Source organism: Bombina bombina, unplaced genomic scaffold, assembly GCF_027579735.1.
Source record: "Bombina bombina isolate aBomBom1 unplaced genomic scaffold, aBomBom1.pri scaffold_655, whole genome shotgun sequence".
Classification (NCBI taxonomy): Eukaryota; Metazoa; Chordata; class Amphibia; order Anura; family Bombinatoridae; genus Bombina; species Bombina bombina.
Genome location: NW_026510873.1, coordinates 204,529 through 223,729, shown reverse-complemented (window position 1 = coordinate 223,729; position 19,201 = coordinate 204,529). Strand labels below are relative to the sequence as shown.

Genomic DNA, 19,201 nt, shown 5'->3' with positions numbered 1-19,201 from the left:
ACAAGACAGTATCCCAGATTGTGTAATACCTTTTTTCAGAAGCAATTTAGCAAACAAATTTGACAAAATGCTTCTAGTCAGATCTATAATTAATCTCATGTTTTCATGATATTGAGTGGTCTTCACTCTTGGTTATGCAGCCTCGTGCCTCTTGGAGCAGGTAGAAAATGCATTTGCCCTCCTTCTGTAGATAACGTTTGCTTCCTGCTTTCCTCCCTGTCAGGCTACCATACTCCATTCTGAAGGTTTTCTAATGTACAGATGAGGAAGAAAAATTGTTAAACTTTTCAATTTGGTGCCTGAGGGTTCACAATCAGTTATTAACTAAACCCAGTTTGGGCCTTATGCAGCCATATAGACCCCACAAACAACCCACAAACAAGAGTATCACTGGGTCATCTACCATTATAGTTGTGGCTGTGGCAATGCTTTTAATGAGGTCTCAATTTCAAGTGTCTATATAGGACACTAGGGAATAGGCAAGGAGTATTTTAAAGTTTTTTTTTGGTCTTGTTGATTTCTGTTCCCCCTCCTGTATTCTGTTGTTGACTAATTACCCAGTCCTGCTTAAAATATATTATCCTGTCTTCAGGTGTTATGTTACATTTTTCACTGATTGAGGAATAAAGGTGTTAAGGATTTGCACCCATATCCCTGACTATATAATTATTAAAGTACTCCTTTCCTGAGACTGTCTTTTCTAGACTGTCTATATAGAAAATAGAATGTACTCTGCAATGGTTAAACAAGTGTGTGATACTTGCAAGTTAGAAGATGTAGTGTAAAATAAAGTGATAGTAAATATATGCAGTACGCAGATAGTGTAGGTAAAGCTATTTTTTTCTTAACTTACTATATAAAATTTACATTTATCTTTTTACAAGCTGTTAGATGCCCCTGATCAAACGCGTTGAGATGTTTTACCACCCTGTTCTGTTCACCTGTAATGCAAGCTCACATCCCTCTATATCACAGTAGATTACTCGGCTCTCTGAGAATGTGCTTGAACATCCTGGATTGCAGTCTATAGAGCAGGCAGTACCCTCACATGATTCCTAGCCGAAACAGTGATTGACAAATGTTTTTTCAAACTTACAAGCCATATACACATTTTAGGGCCCAGTTGTTTGTTTTTGGATGTGTAGATATATGTAGAATAATCTAAAAAAGAAAATATAAGCAAGAGGTTAAAATGTTGGCTCATGGACTTTTTTGTTAAGCCTGTGATTCATACTCCATTCCTGCAGGCACTGTTTTCACATTAAGGGAATCGCCCTTCGTGAGCCTCATCTGTAATGTTTTATTAAAACTATAACGGTGTACTTATTAATATTCTTTCACTGGATAAAAAGCACAAGCAAGCATACCTCTCATTCCTCTTAGGGTGTGGATTTTTCTTTCATAGAATCTCTTTAGGTACAATTCAGTACAGATCTTTAAATAAAATACCACAGGCAATATCTCCCTTTTTCAGAGCGATACTGTCAGACAACATGGCTATGGGTGCTCCATTCAATAAATACTACAAGTGGCACAAAGGCTGTATAACCACACGTGAAAATCATAAATGACATTGCTTATTATATGAAGGAAATTATTTATTGGAAAGTATAACACTTTAGCTCACATTTTGTGATGTGATGATTACCTGTTTGTATTTGTGATGACACTAACAAATGGTTTGTTTTATTGCATGGTCTGCTTTGCTGTGGATCTCACAACAGAGAGTAAGTTATTTTTTTGTTCTTTTTACTCTTGACACATCTATGTCCTGTTCAAATTTCAAATCTTAAAATGTAAATCTGTGTTTTTCTACGGACATGCATGCATTTTATGAGTTTAGACATTTTTCTTGCTGTAAAAATCAGAGCTTCAGTTACATACATAGCATACATACCATAGAGGAAGATGCAGTTTTGAGAACATTCTGTTGGCTGCTGAGAGTGCACATCTTGAAAAATGGCAAGTAAAAATGACCCCAAATTAATTGAGGGATGATTTTAACTTAATTAAATGACACATTTTTCACTATAAAACTCTTTTAGTGCCAGTCTTCTGTTTAAAAATTTACAGCAAGAGTTTTGTAACTGCACTTTTTCATAGTTAAAGAGTTACTGAACCCAAATGTTTTTCTTTCATGATTCAGATAGAGTATGCAATTTTAAGCAACTTTCTAATTTACTCCTATTATCAATTTCTCTTTGTTCTCTTGCTATCTTCGTTTGAAAAAGAAGGCATCTAAGCTAAGGAGCCAGCTATTTTTTGGTTCAGACCCCGGACAGCACTTGTTTATTGGTGGGTGACTTTATCCACCAATCAGCAAGAACAACCCAGGTTGTTCACCAAAAATGGGCAGGCTTCTAAACTTTCTTGCTTTTCAAATAAAGATACCAAGAGAATGAAGACAAATCGATAATAGGAGTAAATTAGAAAGTTGCTTAAAATTGCATGCTCTATCTAAATTACAAAAGAAAAATTTTGGGTTCCGTGTCCCTTTAAGGGGAAAATCTCTGCTTTCTCCAAGAGATACTTGTTTCTATACATAAACATACTGTATGTAGATGTATTCCACTAAGGTACTGAAAAATGATGCCGTGGGAAACCAGTGTATGTATTCTAAGTAAAAGCTTACTGGTTTTCTAAGAAGAGTAAGATGTTTCAGGAGACCAGATAATAATCAGCAGTTGTCAAAATCACAAATAAGGATTTTGACTAAATTGCCAAGCATTTACTTTACGTGCTGTATACTCTGCATTTTCACTGACAATGTTGCTTCTCACTCCAAGTAGAAACCACTTGAAAAATTATACTCAAGGCGAGTGTCTTGTGATCAGTTAGGGAGAGATGGAAATTAGCTCTTGCATACACCAGCTATTGCTGTGCAGAATGTTGCAGGATCAGTGGTCTGCAATGTAGTCTCTCTGAGGCCTAGCGTACAAGAAAAGCAGGCAAAACAACATTTGTAATCTTTTATAAGTTATGAGGAATATTTCCCAGGACATACTTGAAAACGAGAGAAATCTCAATGTATCCTTCCTGGTAAAATATTTTATAAATAAATATCTCTGAAATGCTGTTTTGTATACAGAAGCAGAAGCTTTCAGTGTAAATTATTGGATGTAGAAATCATATTGGAAAGATGTTTTAAAAAATACCATAATTCTGCCTGCAGAAATTTATATTGGGGGGGATTAAATTTTATTTAAATCATCATTTTATGGCACTAGGTCAGCTTAGTGTTACAGTTGTTAATTGTTACATATCCTTTTAGACTTGAAAGGATTATTCTGCAAGTATTCTGTGCAGCCCTTATTACATATATTTATAGTTAAAGATTAGACTGTCAAGTAATCTTCACTCTTTAGTTGTGCAAAGTCATCATGTTCATACGTTCATTTATTTATTCTTTAGATGAACTATTGCCATAGTGTGTTAAATCTGGTGTATTGAGTTTAAAGTGAATGTAAAGTTGAATGAATAACTGCCCGTTTTTTTTAAATACTATTACAGGGACACTTTCATTCATTAAACTTTACATTGCAGCATTTTGTTTAAATACTTTCCTTTTTATTTAGGAAACTAAGACCATCTATCCTCCGCCTTCAGCTCCTCTTTACTTAGCATATTAATGACGAAGCCGGCTTCCTCCGATTATTGTGTGCCCTAGTGTGTTAAATCTGGTGTATTGAGTTTAAAGTGAATGTAAAGTTGAATGAATAACTGCCCGTTTTTTTTAAATACTATTACAGGGACACTTTCATTCATTAAACTTTACATTGCAGCATTTTGTTTAAATACTTTCCTTTTTATTTAGGAAACTAAGACCATCTATCCTCCGCCTTCAGCTCCTCTTTACTTAGCATATTAATGACGAAGCCGGCTTCCTCCGATTATTGTGTGCCCTCAGGAGCTGGATACCTATGGGGTGCACGCCATGATTGGAGGAAGACGATGTCATCATAATGTTGCTAAGTACAGAGGATCTGCGTGCGGAGGATCGCTGGTCTGGGTTTTCTAAAAAAAAAGTTAAGTATTTATAAACAAAAATGCTGCAATGTAAAGTTTAATGAATTAAAGTGCCCCTGTTTTTAATAGTATTTTTAAAAACTGGGCACTTATTCATTCATCTTTATGTTCACTTTAAGCCTTTTGTTTTAGGAAACTAATATGAGGGTTTTTTGCTTCTCTCTTTTTTTTTTTCTTCCATATCATTTTTGTTGCCTTTACATTGTGGAATGTGTGCTTGAAAACTCTTAGAACTTTTTTATTTAAAACTTTGGGATAGACATTTAGACAACTGATGAGAGGTGGTTAAGGGAAAGCAATGAGAAGCCCAGGGAATATGAGAACGTTGGGCAGAGATCAAGTCATGTTTGTAGATAATAAAAAGAGAAGTGTCATGTTGAACAGGACAAAGATAGAATCAGATGTACTGGTAAAGGAGAGAAATGAGGGTGTTGTGTGTGGGGAGAGATGAATAAGGGTGTATGAGAGAGAGTGGATATTGAGTGAGTGGACAAGAAGGTGGTGAAGAAAGTTGTTTAGAGGATAAGTGGGATGAATGCAGTATGTGTGAAGGTAATTAACATGGGTGTAAAAGGGAGATAAGGAAGATCTCGGAAAGGCAGAGTGTGTGCATTTTCACAGGTATATGTTTTTATATTCAGGCTCATTGTGGAGATGGAAGATCAGAAATTATTTAATCATTGACTTCAACACTTTCTAATGCACACTAGTTCTGATATCATCATTACATGCTCATGAGGAAGCAGTGACACGAACATATAAATTTGCAGGCATACATTTTGTAAATTGTCATAACTGGGATTATGGGTTATAGTTAACATTTACAATGGGCAGTATAAGAAGATAACCAGACATCTAAAGTAAAACAGCTAGTTAACATGCTTCTGTCCTTTGTCTGAATTAGGTGTTCAGTATGTTTTTGGAAACTTTGGTGGATTTTGTCATCATTCATAAGGATGACCTTCAGGACTGGCTGTTCATTTTACTGACACAGCTTCTGAAGAAGATGGGAGCTGATCTGCTGGGCTCTGTACAAGCTAAAGTCCAGAAAGCCTTGGATGTGACAAGGTGAGGATTAGGACCATGTTGAAGATAGCAATGATTGCTGTGTTTTTCAAGTGCTGTTGCTAAGCAGTGTTTCTATATAGAACATCTTTTACAGACCATGCTATTTTCTGTTTTATTAGTAACATTAGTTCAAAGCCAAATGTAACATACAATGAAGACTTTTACACAGCTTCACAAAAATACAAATTATACTCTGACGTTATCTGATATACGTATATAGCTCTTTTTGTTGTACGTTACCTGCACAAGTGCATTTGGATTAAGAAGCTAGGGATTAACTGTACAAAACATTTGTTTCCTGGCTAACCCTTTAGGGATTAAACAAGCAACAGCAAACTGTACGAGCAAACAACTATAACTGTATCCCTTGTTTAAAGATGTTGCTATAAATCCATAAATGTACTGTAGATGAAAGCAATGTCACCACTTGTATGTGTACTGTGTGTATGCACTAATGAAAATTATGATTAGCTGGAATATTTCTTAATCATATATTAGAAATATCAGCATTTATTTAGACTTCTAACAAAAGTTCCTACATCTTTTTATGTTGCAGAAATAGTAGAAATATAACTACAAATTAGAATGGATATTCTAAACTGGGAAATCTGCAGCCATTTGTGAAGGGCATACAATCAAAATGTGTGTGTGGTTGTATATATGTTTATATATATGTATATATATGTGTGTGTGTGTGTGTGTATGTATATATATATATATATATATATATATATATATATATATATTTCATGTACCGTAATTGGCAAGAGTCCATGAGCTAGTGACGTATGGGATATACAATCCTACCAGGAGGGGCAAAGTTTCCCAAACCTCAAAATGCCTATAAATACACCCCTCACCTCACCCACAATTCAGTTTTACAAACTTTGAAGTAAGTTTGTGCTAAGATTTCTACGTTGACATGCGCTTCTCAGCATTTTGAAGCCTGATTCCTCTCAGAGTACAGCGAATGTCAGAGGGACGTAGAGACTATTACTTATTGAGTGCAATGATTTTCCTAATGGGGGTCTTTTTCATGGGTTCTAAATATATGTATTGTACTTATATTTGCCATGAGTCAGGTTCATGTATTTCCTTTTGCAGATTGTCAGTTTCATATTTGGGAAAGTTAATATTAAGAAATATTTTTCTTACCTGGGGTTTAGTCTTTTTTTTCCAATTGACTACTTGTTCAAATTGCGGGGTGCGCTTAATGCTACACTTTATTGCGTCATTCTTGGCGCGAAAATTCATTTCCGGCATCATACTTGACGCAGGGGTGCACACAGGGTTGCGTCGCTAGTGACGCGAGTATGTCATTTCCGGACATAGTTGTCGGCAAAAAATGTTTCAGTTACGTTGTGCGTCATACTTGGCGCCCAATTTTTTTCATTATTTTTTGCCTCTTGCCTTTTGCTATGTCAGAGGGCTATGCTATTTGCTTTTTTTCCCATTCCTGAAACTGTCATATAAGGAAATTGATAATTTTGCTTTATATTTTGTTTTTTCTTTTACATTTTGCAAGATGTCTCAATCTGATCCTGCCTCAGTAGTATCTGCTGGAACTTTGCTGCCTGACATCGGTTCTACCAAAGCTAAGTGCATTTGTTGTAAAATTGTGGAGATTATATCTCCAAATGTCATTTGTAATAGTTGTCATGATAAACTTTCACATGCAGATAGTTTCCATCTGTAATAGTACATTGCCGGTTGCAGTTCCCTCAACTTCTTATGTACATGATATACCTTTGAATTTTAAAGAATTTGTTACTGATTCTATTCCGAAGGCTTTGTCTGCATTTCCACCTTCTATTAAGCGTAAGAGGTCTTTTAAAACTTCTGATAAAGTTGATGAAATTTCAAATGACCGACAGCATAATGAATTATCCAACTCTGAGGAAGGATCTTCTGAATCAGACAGATCCTCATCAGACATTGACACTGACAAATCTACTTATTTATTTAAGTTCTTTGTTAAAAGAAGTGTTAATTACTTTGGATATTGAGGAAGCTAGTCCTCTTGATATTAAAACCAGTAAACGTTTAAATGTTGTTTTTAAACCTACTGCGGTTACTCCAGAAGTTTTTCATATTCCTGATGCTATTTCTGACATGATTTCTAAGGAATGGAATAAGCCAGGTACTCCTTTTAATCCTTCTGCAAGGTTTAAAAAATTGTATCCTTTACCAGCAATTGCAATAGAGTTTTGGGAAAAGATCCCCAAAGTTGATGGGGCTATTTCTACTCTTGCTAAACGAACCACTATTCCTATGGAAGATAGTACTTCCTTTTAAGATCCTTTAGATAGGAAGATTGAATCTTAAATAATCTAAGGAAAGCCTATTTATATTCAGGTCATCTTCTTAGGCCTGCAATTACTTTGGCTGAAGTTGCAGCTGCTTCAACTTTTTGGTTGGAGAATTTAGCGCAACAAGAACTGGATTCTGACATATCTAGCATTGTTCGCTTACTGCAACATGCTAATCATTTTATTTGTGATGCCATTTTTTATATCAAAATTGATGTTAGATCCATGTCTTTAGCTATTTTAGCTAGAAGAGCCTTGTCTTAAATCTTGGCTTAAATCTTGGAATGCTGATATGACATCTAAGTCTAGATTGCTATCTCTTTCTTTCCAAGGTAATAATTTATTTGTTTCTCAGTTGGATTCTATTATTTCAACTGTTACTGTGGGGAAAGGAGTTTTTTTGCCTCAGGATAAAAAACCTAAGGGTAAATCTAAGGCTTCTAATCGTTTTCGTTCCTTTCGTCAAAATAAGGAACAGAAACCTAATCCTTCCCCCAAGGAATCTGTTTCCAATTGGAAGCCTTCCTCAAATTGGAATAAATCCAAGCCTTTTAAAAAACCAAAGTCAGCCCCTAAGTCCGCATGAAGGTGCGGCCCTCATTCCAGCTCATCTGGTAGGGGGCAGATTAAGGTTTTTCAAGGATGTTTGGATAAATTCTGTCCAAAATCAATGGATTCAGAGCATTGTCTCTCAGGGGTACCGAATTGGATTCAGAGTAAGACCTCCTGTGAGGAGATTTCTTTCATGTAATTAGCAAGAGTCCATGAGCTAGTGACGTATGGGATATACATTCCTACCAGGAGGGGCAAAGTTTCCCAAACCTCAAAATGCCTATAAATACACCCCTCACCACACCCACAAATCAGTTTTACAAACTTTGCCTCCTATGGAGGTGGTGAAGTAAGTTTGTGCTAGATTCTATGTTGATATGCGCTCCGCAGCAGGTTGGAGCCCGGTTTTCCTCTCAGCGTGCAGTGAATGTCAGAGGGATGCGAAGAGAGTATTGACTATTTGAATTCAATGATCTCCTTCTACGGGGTCTATTTCATAGGTTCTCTGTTATCGGTCGTAGAGATTCATCTCTTACCTCCCTTTTCAGATCGACGATATACTCTTATATATACCATTACCTCTACTGATTCTCGTTTCAGTACTGGTTTGGCTTTCTACTACTTGTAGATGAGTGTCCTGGGGTAAGTAAGTCTTATTTTCTGTGACACTCTAAGCTATGGTTGGGCACTTTTATATAAAGTTCTAAATATATGTGTTTAAACATTTATTTGCCTTGATTCAGGATGTTCAACGTTCCTTATTTTCAGACAGTCCGTTTCATTTTTGGGATAATGCATATGTATAATTCAATTTTTTCTTACCTTAAAATTTGACTTTTTTTCCTGTGGGCTGTTAGGCTCGCAGGGGCTGAAAATGCTTCATTTTATTGCGTCATTCTTGGCGCGGACTTTCTTGGCGCAAAAATTTTCTTGTCATTTCCGGCGTCATACGTGTTGCCGGAAGTTGCGTCATTTTTTTGACGTTTTTGCGCCAAATGTCGGCGTTTCCGGATGTGGCACCATTTTTCAGAAATTTTCTTCATCAGATATTGACACTAACAAATCTACTTTTTTATTATTTTTCAATTATTAAAGTACATTTGTTCTTTGTTGAAAAGGTGTTAATTATTTTGGATATTAAGGTAACTAGTTCTTTAAGACTAGCTGACATTATTTCTGCCTATTTATTTCTTTAGAGGTTTTCTTTCCAATTCCCTATACTAGGGAATGGAATAGGCTGAGAATTTTCTTTTATTCCTTCTTCAAAGGTTTTAAACTATATTCTTTGCCAGCAGTTAAATTCAATTTGGAGGGTTCTCCAATTTATTGGGGCTATCTCTAATTCTACTAATTATGCTATTGTTTCTATAGCAAAATAGTATTTATTTTCCTTTAGATAGTTGTATCTTATTTATGGAAAATTATATAGTTTCAGGTACTTTTCTTGGTCCTGTGATTTATTTGGATATTGCAATTGCTTCATTTTCTCTGTTTACTTTAAGATCAAGTATCAGATTATGATTTATTTTAGCATTGTTAAAGGGACAACATTTACTAGACTAGGTGCTGTTGCATTTGTCTTGTTGTTTTGCATTTATTGATTATGCAAGTCCACTGTATTGGCTGGTCCTTTAAACTGGACTATCATGCTAATAATTTCATTTGTGTCTTCATTTTATTCAATATTTTCGCAAATGAGGGTTAATCTATGTCTTTAGCTTTTTTAGCTAGAAAAATTTTGTTATTTAAAAAAAAAATAAAAAAAAAATCCATATTTCCTTTGTTCTAATATAATCAATTATTTGTTTTATAATTGGATTCAATTCTTAACTGTTACTCTGGGCTTCAAGGTTGAGTTCTAAGACTAAAACTTTAAGCTTATACTAGTTTGGTTGTTCTTATTAAGGAACGGATTCCTGAGTTCTTTCCCAAGTAACATGTCTATAATTGGAGTTCGAAATCAGCTCCCTAATTTTGCGATGTACGTGCCGTATTCCAGCTTGGCTGGTAAGGGGCAGGTTAAGGCTTCTTTGAAATTTATTTTGTCCAAAATTTCTTTGATTTTACTCCAGCAAGGCTAACACTTTCTTTAACTGTGTTTCTGTCCTATATATTTTGGGTACTGTTGAAGCATGGCTGGGCACCCATGGGGTTCAAGCGCTGCTCAGACCTGGAATCTTCTGGGGTATTTCTTCCAGTTTCTTTTGAGGAACCGGGTTTTGGAGTTTTATTCAAACTATTTTGCCTTTTTATGGTCTTTGATAGCATTATTTGTTTTCATTAGATACAATAAATGCATATTTTCATTTTTCTGTTTTCATTCAGATTATTTTCTGAGGATGCGGAATCTCATATGATTCACTTACTCTTCAGGACATAGTTAGAGGATCTTCTTTTCTAAAGCTCTTGATCCCTCACACAAGGGTCACCTTTTTTAGGTTTCCAGATAGTTTGTGTCACTGTCCTTGTCTCTATCAGACAAGGGATAATGTTATTGGGTTCCATCTATCGGTACCTTTAGTCTCTATTATTTCCTTCAGTTGCTATATATGCATAGAAGTTTTAGGTCTTATTGCCACAGCATTGGATTCAATTCCCTTTGCTCATTTTCTCTAGAAAGAACCTTTCCAGTCTTTTATAAGTGTTGTTTCTTCAAGAACATGGTTGGAGGATCAATTTACCAAAAAGTTTGTTTGATTCCTCTGACAAGGGTAACCTTTTTAGGTTTCCTGATGGATTCAGTGTTCTTGATTCTGTCTCTGACGGACAAGAGGCGTCTGAAATTGGTTTCAGCTTATCGAAACCTTCAGTCTCAATCATTCCCTTCGGTAGCCTTATGCATGGAAATTCTAGGTCTTATGACTGCTGCATTGGATGCGATTCCCTTTGCTCGTTTTCACATGCGACCTCTTCAGCTCTGTATGCTGAACCAGTGGTGCAGGGATTATACAAAGATATCTCAATTAATATCTTTAAAACCGATTGTTCGACACTCTCTGACGTGGTGGACAGATCACCATCGTTTAGTTCAGGGGGCTTCTTTTTGTTCCTCCAACCTAGACTGTGATCTCAACAGATGCAAATCTGACAGGTTGGGGAGCTGTATGGGGGCTTCTGACAGCACAAGGGGTTTGGGAATATCAGGAGGTGAGATTACCAATCAACATTTTTGGAACTCCATGCAATTTTCAGAGCTCTTCAGTCGTGGCCTCTTCTAAAGAGAGAGTCGTTCATTTGTTTCTAGACGGACGATGTCACAACCGTGGCATATGTCAATCATCAAGGAGGAACTCACAGTCCTCTGGCTATGAAAGAAGTCTCTCGAATTCTTGTATGGGCCGAATCCAGCTCCTGTCTAATTTCTGCGGTTCATATCCCAGGTATAGACAATTGGGAAGCGGATTATCTCAGTCGCCAAACACTACATCCGGGCGAATGGTTTCTTCACCCAGAGGTATTTCTTCAGATTGTTCAAATATGGGGACTTCCAGAAATAGATGGCTTCTCATCTAAACAAGAAGCTTCCCAGGTGTCTGTCCAGATCCAGGGATCCTCAGGCGGAAGCAGTGGATGCATTGTCACTTCCTTGGAAGTATCATCCTGCTTATATCTTTCCGCCTATAGTTCTTTTTCCAAGATTCTAAGGAACGTTCGTTTATTCTGCTGTTGGCTCCAGCATGGCCTCACAGGTTTTGGTATGCGGATCTTGTCCGGATGGCCACTTGCCAACCGTGGACTCTTCCGTTAAGACCAGACCTTCTATCGCAAGGTCCTTTTTTCCATCAGGTTCTCAAATCCTTAAATTTGAAGGTATGGAGATTGAACGCTTGATTCTCAATCATAGAGGTTTCTCTGACTCTGTGATTAATACTATGTTACAGGCTCGTAAAACTGAATCTAGGAAGATATATTATCAAGTCTGGAAGATTTTCATTTCTTGGTGTTTTTCTCATCTTTTTTCTTGGCATTCTTTTAGAATTCCTAGAATTTTACAATTTCTTCAGGATGGTTTGGATAAGGTTTGTCTGCAAGTTCCTTGAAAGGTCAAATCTCTGCTCTTTCTGTTCTTTTTCTCTTGTTAAGTGTGTTCAGTCCACGGGTCATCCATTACTTATGGGATATATTCTCCTTCCCAACAGGAAGTTGCAAGAGGATCACCCAAGCAGAGCTGCTATATAGCTCCTCCCCTCACATGTCATACCCAGTCATTCTCTTGCAAGTCTCAACAAAGAAGGAGGTCGCGAGAGGAGATAGGAGTGTTTTACCTAATTATTCTTCAATCAAAAGTTTATTATTTTAAAATGGCACCGGAGTGTGCTGTTTTTTCTCTCAGGCAGTATTTAGAAGAAGAATCTGCCTGCGTTTTCTATGATCTTAGCAGACGTAACTAAGATCCACTGGCTGTTCTCGCACATTCTGAGGAGTGGGGTAACTTCAGAAAAGGGAATAGCATGCGGGGTCCCCCGCAAATGAGGTATGTGCAGTAATATTTTCTAGGAATGGAATTGACTAAGAAAACACTGCTGTTACCCATATGATGTAAGTACAGCCTTTAATGCAGTAGTAGCGACTGGTATCAGGCTGATAAATGTATGCGCAGTTGAGTTATTTTCTAGGGACTAGAATTTGACTGAGAAAATACTGTTAATACTGAAATAAATGTATGAGCCTTAACTGCAGTAGAAGCGACTGGTAGCAGGCTTAGTGATAACTTTGCATAACACTGGAAAGTTGTTTTTAAAACGTTTACTGGCATGTTATTCGTTTTGTGAGGTACTTTGGTGATAAATCTTTTTGGGCATGATTTTTTTCCATATGGAAACCGTTGTAACAGGTCTCCCACTGTTGTAATATGAGTGGGAGGGGCCCTTTTTAGCGCCTTGTTGCGCAGTTAAAATTCTAGCACAGTCTTCCTGCTTCTTCCTCCTTGATCCAGGACGTCTCAAGAGAGCTCAGGGGTCTTCAAAAATTCATTTTTGAGGGAGGTAATCAGTCACAGCAGACCTGTGACAGTGTGTTTGACTGTGATAAAAGCGTTTAAATCTTAAATTGATTATCCGTTTTTGGGTATTGAGGGGTTAATCATCCGTTTGCTAGTGGGTGCAATCCTCTGCTAAATTCATACATTTACTGTTAAAATTGTTGGCTATAACTGAATTAGTTCATTGTTATTTCAACTGTGACAGTTTTTTGTGTTTTTAAAAGCGCTGCAGCGTTTTTTCTATTGCTTGTAAATTTATTGAAAGATTTTTTCCAAGTTTGCTAGCCTTCATTGCTAGTCTGTTTAAACATGTCTGATACAGATGAATCTACTTGTTCATTATGTTTAAAAGCCAATGTGGAGCCCAATAGAAATATGTGTACCAATTGTATTGATGATACTTTAAATAAAAGTCAGTCTTTACTGGTAAAGAAATTATCACCAGACAACGAGGGGGAAGTTATGCCGCCTAACTCTCCTCACGTGTCAGTACCTTCGCCTCCTGCTCAGGAGGTGCGTGAGATTGTGGCGCCAAGTACATCAAGGCCCTTACAAATCACTTTGCATGATATGGCTAATGTTATGAAAGAAGTATTATCTAATTTGCCTGAGTTAAGAGGCAAGCGCGATAGCTCTGGATTTAGTACAGAGCGCGCCGATGACACGAGAGCCATGTCCGATACTGCGTCACAATTTGCAGATCATGAGGACGGAGAGCTTCATTCTGTGGGTGATGGATCTGATCCGGGGAGACCGGATTCAGAAATTTCAAATTTTAAATTTAAGCTTGAGAACCTCCGTGTATTACTAGGGGAGGTGTTAGCGGCTCTGAATGATTGCGACACGGTTGCAATCCCAGAGAAATTATGTAGGCTGGATAAATACTATGCGGTACCGGTGTGTACTGACGTTTTTCCTATACCTAAAAGGCTTACAGAGATTATTAGCAAGGAGTGGGATAGACCCGGTGTGCCCTTTTCCCCTCCTCCGATATTTAGAAAAATGTTCCCAATAGACGCCACCACACGAGACTTATGGCAGACGGTCCCTAAGGTGGAGGGAGCAGTTTCTACTTTAGCCAAGCGTACCACTATCCCGGTGGAGGATAGTTGTGCTTTCTCAGATCCAATGGATAAAAAATTAGAAGGTTACCTTAAGAAAATGTTTGTTCAACAAGGTTTTATATTACAGCCCCTTGCATGCATTGCGCCCGTCACTACTGCAGCGGCATTCTGGTTTGAGTCTCTGGAAGAGGCTATTCGCACAGCACCATTGGATGAGATTATGAATAAGCTTAAAGCCCTTAAGCTAGCTAATGCATTTGTTTCGGATGCCGTTGTGCATTTAACCAAACTAACGGCTAAGAACTCCGGATTCGCCATCCAGCCGCGCAGAGCGCTATGGCTTAAATCCTGGTCAGCAGATGTAACTTCTAAATCTAAATTGCTTAATATTCTTTTCAAAGGGCAAAGCTTATTCGGGCCCGGCTTGAAAGAAATTATTGCTGACATTACTGGAGGTAAGGGTCACACCCTTCCTCAGGACAGGGCCAAACCAAAGGCCAAACAGTCTAATTTTCGTGCCTTTCGTAATTTCAAGGCAGGAGCAGCATCAACTTCCTCCGCTCCAAAACAGGAAGGGACTGCTACTCGTTGCAGACAGGGTTGGAAAGGCAACCAGTCCTGGAACAAGGGCAAGCAGGCCAGAAAACCTACTTCTGCCCCTAAGACAGCATGAAGAAAAGGCCCCCTATCCGGAAACGGATCTAGTGGGGGGCAGACTTTCTCTCTTCGCCCAGGCCTGGGCAAGAGATGTCCAGGATCCCTGGGCGTTGGAGATCATATCTCAGGGATACCTTCTGGACTTCAAAACTTCTCCTCCACAAGGGAGATTTCATCTGTCAAGGTTATCAACAAACCTAATAAAGAAAGAGGCATTTCTACGATGTGTACAAGACCTCTTAGTAATGGGAGTGATCCACCCGGTTCCACGGACGGAACAAGGTCAAGGTTTTTACTCAAATCTGTTTGTGGTTCCCAAAAAAGAGGGAACCTTCAGGCCAATCTTGGACCTGAAGATCTTAAACAAATTCCTAAGGGTTCCATCGTTCAAAATGGAAACTATTCGAACCATCCTACCCATGATCCAAGAGGGTCAGTATATGACCACAGTGGACTTAAAGGATGCCTACCTTCACATACCGATTCACAAAGATCATTATCGGTACCTAAGGTTTGCCTTTCTAGATAGGCATTACCAGTTTGTAGCTCTTCCCTTCGGGTTGGCTACGGCCCAGAGAATTTTTACAAAGGTTCTGGGCTCGCTTCTGGCGGTACTAAGACCGCGAGGCATAGCGGTGGCTCCGTACCTAGACGACATTCTGATACAAGCGTCAAGTTTTCAAAATGCAAAGTCTCATACAGAGATAGTTCTAGCATTTCTGAGGTTGCATGGGTGGAAAGTGAACATGGAAAAGAGTTCTCTGTTCCCACTCACAAGGGTTCCCTTTCTAGGGACTCTTATAGATTCTGTAGAGATGAAGATTTACCTGACGGAGTCCAGGTTATCAAAAATCCTAAATGCTTGCCGTGTCCTTCATTCCATTCCAAGCCCATCAGTAGCTCAGTGCATGGAAGTGATCGGCTTAATGGTCGCGGCAATGGACATAGTGCCATTTGCGCGCCTACATCTCAGACCGCTGCAACTATGCATGCTAAGTCAGTGGAATGGGGATTACTCAGATCTGTCCCCTTTACTAAATCTGGACCAGGAGGCCAGAGATTCTCTTCTCTGGTGGTTGTCGCGGGTTCATCTGTCCAAAGGAATGACTTTTCGCAGACCAGATTGGACGATTGTAACAACAGATGCCAGCCTACTAGGCTGGGGTGCAGTCTGGAACTCCCTGAAGGCTCAGGGATCGTGGACTCAGGAGGAGAAACTCCTCCCAATAAACATTCTGGAATTAAGAGCAATATTCAATGCTCTTCTAGCTTGGCCTCAGTTAGCAACACTGAGGTTCATCAGATTTCAGTCGGACAACATCACGACTGTGGCTTACATCAATCATCAAGGGGGAACCAGAAGTTCCCTAGCGATGTTGGAAGTCTCGAAGATAATTCGCTGGGCAGAGTCTCACTCTTGTCATCTGTCAGCGATCTACATCCCAGGCGTGGAGAACTGGGAGGCGGATTTTCTAAGTCGCCAGACCTTTCATCCGGGGGAGTGGGAACTTCACCCGGAGGTGTTTGCTCAACTGATTCTTCGTTGGGGCGAACCGGAGCTGGATCTCATGGCATCTCGCCAGAACGCCAAGCTTCCTTGTTACGGATCCAGGTCCAGGGACCCGGGAGCGGTGCTGGTAGATGCATTAGCAGCCCCTTGGGTTTTCAACATGGCTTATGTGTTTCCACCATTTCCGTTCCTACCTCGACTGATTGCCAGGATCAAACAGGAGAGAGCATCGGTGATTCTGATAGCGCCTGCGTGGCCACGCAGGACCTGGTATGCAGACCTAGTGGACATGTCGTCCTGTCCACCATGGTCTCTGCCTCTGAGGCAGGACCTTCTAATTCAGGGTCCTTTCAACCATCCAAGCCTAATTTCTCTGAGGCTGACTGCATGGAGATTGAACGCTTGATTCTATCAAAGCGTGGTTTTTCGGAGTCGGTTATTGATACGTTAATACAGGCTTGGAAACCTGTTACCAGAAAAATTTACCATAAGATATGGCGTAAATATTTATATTGGTGTGAATCCAAGAGTTACTCATGGAGTAAGGTTAGGATTCCTAGGATATTGGCTTTTCTACAAGAAGGTTTAGAAAAGGGTTTATCCGCTAGTTCGTTAAAGGGACAGATTTCTGCTCTGTCTATTCTTTTACACAAACGTCTGGCAGAGAATCCAGACGTCCAGGCTTTTTGTCAGGCTTTGGCTAGGATTAAGCCTGTGTTTAAAACTGTTGCTCCTCCGTGGAGCTTAAACTTGGTTCTTAAAGTTCTTCAGGGTGTTCCGTTTGAACCCCTTCATTCCATTGATATTAAGCTTTTATCTTGGAAAGTTCTGTTTTTGATGGCTATTTCCTCGGCTCGAAGAGTCTCTGAGTTATCTGCCTTACATTGCGATTCTCCTTATCTGATTTTTCATTCAGACAAGGTAGTTCTGCGTGCTAAACCTGGGTTTTTACCTAAAGTTGTTTCTAACAGGAATATCAATCAAGAGATTGTTTCTTCATTATGTCCTAATCCTTCTTCAAAGAAGGAACGTCTTTTGCATAATCTGGACGTAGTCCGTGCCCTGAAGTTCTACTTACAGGCAACTAAAGATTTTCGGCAAACTTCTTCTCTGTTTGTCGTTTATTCTGGTCAGAGGAGAGGTCAAAAGGCTTCGGCCACCTCTCTCTCTTTTTGGCTTCGTAGCATAATACGTTTAGCCTATGAGACTGCTGGACAGCAGCCTCCTGAAAGAATTACAGCTCATTCCACTAGAGCTGTGACTTCCACCTGGGCCTTTAAGAATGAGGCCTCTGTTGAACAGATTTGCAAGGCTGCAACTTGGTCTTCACTTCATACCTTTTCAAAATTTTACAAATTTGACACTTTTGCTTCTTCGGAGGCTGTTTTCTGGAGAAAGGTTCTACAGGCAGTGGTTCCTTCTGTTTAATGTTCCTGCCTTGTCCCTCCCATCATCCGTGTACTTTAGCTTTGGTATTGGTATCCCATAAGTAATGGATGACCCGTGGACTGAACACACTTAACAAGAGAAAACATAATTTATGCTTACCTGATAAATTTATTTCTCTTGTAGTGTGTTCAGTCCACGGCCCGCCCTGTCTTTTTTTGAGGCAGTTCTAAATTTTAATTAAAACTCCAGTCACCACTGCACCCTATAGTTTTTCCTTTCTCGTCTTGTTTCGGTCGAATGACTGGATATGACATGTGAGGGGAGGAGCTATATAGCAGCTCTGCTTGGGTGATCCTCTTCCAACTTCCTGTTGGGAAGGAGAATATATCCCATAAGTAATGGATGACCCGTGGACTGAACACACTACAAGAGAAATAAATTTATCAGGTAAGCATAAATTATGTTTTTTCACAGAAAGATTGCTAGTCTTCCTGATATTCATTGTTTTGTACAAGCTTTGGCTCGTATAAAACCTGTTATTAAGTCAATCTCTCCTCCTTGGAGTTTGAATTTGGTTCTGGGGGCTCTTCAATCTCCTCTGTTTGAACCTATGCATTCGCTGGACATTAAATTACTTTCTTGGAAAGTTTTGTTTCTTTTGGCCATCTCTTCTGCTAGAAGAGTTTCTGAATTATCTGCTCTTTCTTGTGAGTCTCCTTTTCTGATTTTTCATCAGGATAAGGCGGTGTTGCGAACTTCTTTTAAATTTTTACCTAAGGTTGTGAATTCTAACAACATTAGTAGAGACATTGTGGTTCTTCATTGTGTCCTAATCCTAAGAATTCTAAGGAAAACTCGTTGCATTCTTTGGATGTAGTTAGAGCTTTGAAATATTATGTTGAAGCTACTAAGGATTTCCGAAAGACTTCTAGTCTATTTGTTATCTTTTCCGGTTCTAGGAAAGGTCAGAAGGCTTCTGCCATTTCTTTGGCATCTTGGTTAAATCTTTGTTTCATCATGCCTATGTCGAGTCGGGTAAAACTCCGCCTCAAAGGATTACAGCTCATTCTACTAGGTCAGTTTCTACTTCCTGGGCGTATAGGAATGAAGCTTCAGTTGATCAGATTTGCAAAGCAGCCACTTGGTCTTCTTTGCATACTTTTACTAAATTCTACCATTTTGATGTGTTTTCTTCTTCTGAAGCAGTTTTTGGTAGAAAAGTACTTCAGGCAGCTGTTTCAGTCTGATTCTTCTGTTGATGTTTTAAGTTTTTCTTTTCTTCATGAGAATAACTTATATTTTGGGTTGTGGATTGTTTTTTCAGCATTTGGGTGTTTTTTTATCCCTCCCTCTCTAGTGACTCTTGCGTGGAGTTCCACATCTTGGGTATTTGATATCCCATACGTCACTAGCTCATGGACTCTTGCCAATTACATGAAAGAAAACATAATTTATGTAAGAACTTACCTGATAAATGTATTTCTTTCATATTGGCAAGAGTCCATGAGGCCCACCCTTTTTATGGTGGTTATGATTTTTTTTGTATAAAGCACAATTATTCCAAATTTATTTGTTGATGCTTTTTACTCCTTTCTTTATCACCCCACTACTTGGCTATTCGTTAAACTGAATTGTGGGTGTGGTG

At 38.8% G+C, this 19,201-nt stretch overlaps 1 protein-coding gene across 4 annotated transcripts in view; it reads left to right on the top strand.

Annotated features, from left to right (window-relative positions):
- The window catches only part of LOC128643506 (CLIP-associating protein 1-like), a 235,599-nt gene that overhangs the window by 19,377 nt on the left and 197,021 nt on the right, over positions 1-19,201 (top strand). For all 4 annotated transcript variants that reach the window (XM_053696355.1, XM_053696353.1, XM_053696354.1 and 1 more), the window contains exon 2: positions 4,931-5,094. In XM_053696355.1, the coding sequence (XP_053552330.1) occupies positions 4,931-5,094 (164 nt within the window). The remainder of the gene's footprint in view (positions 1-4,930; positions 5,095-19,201) is intronic.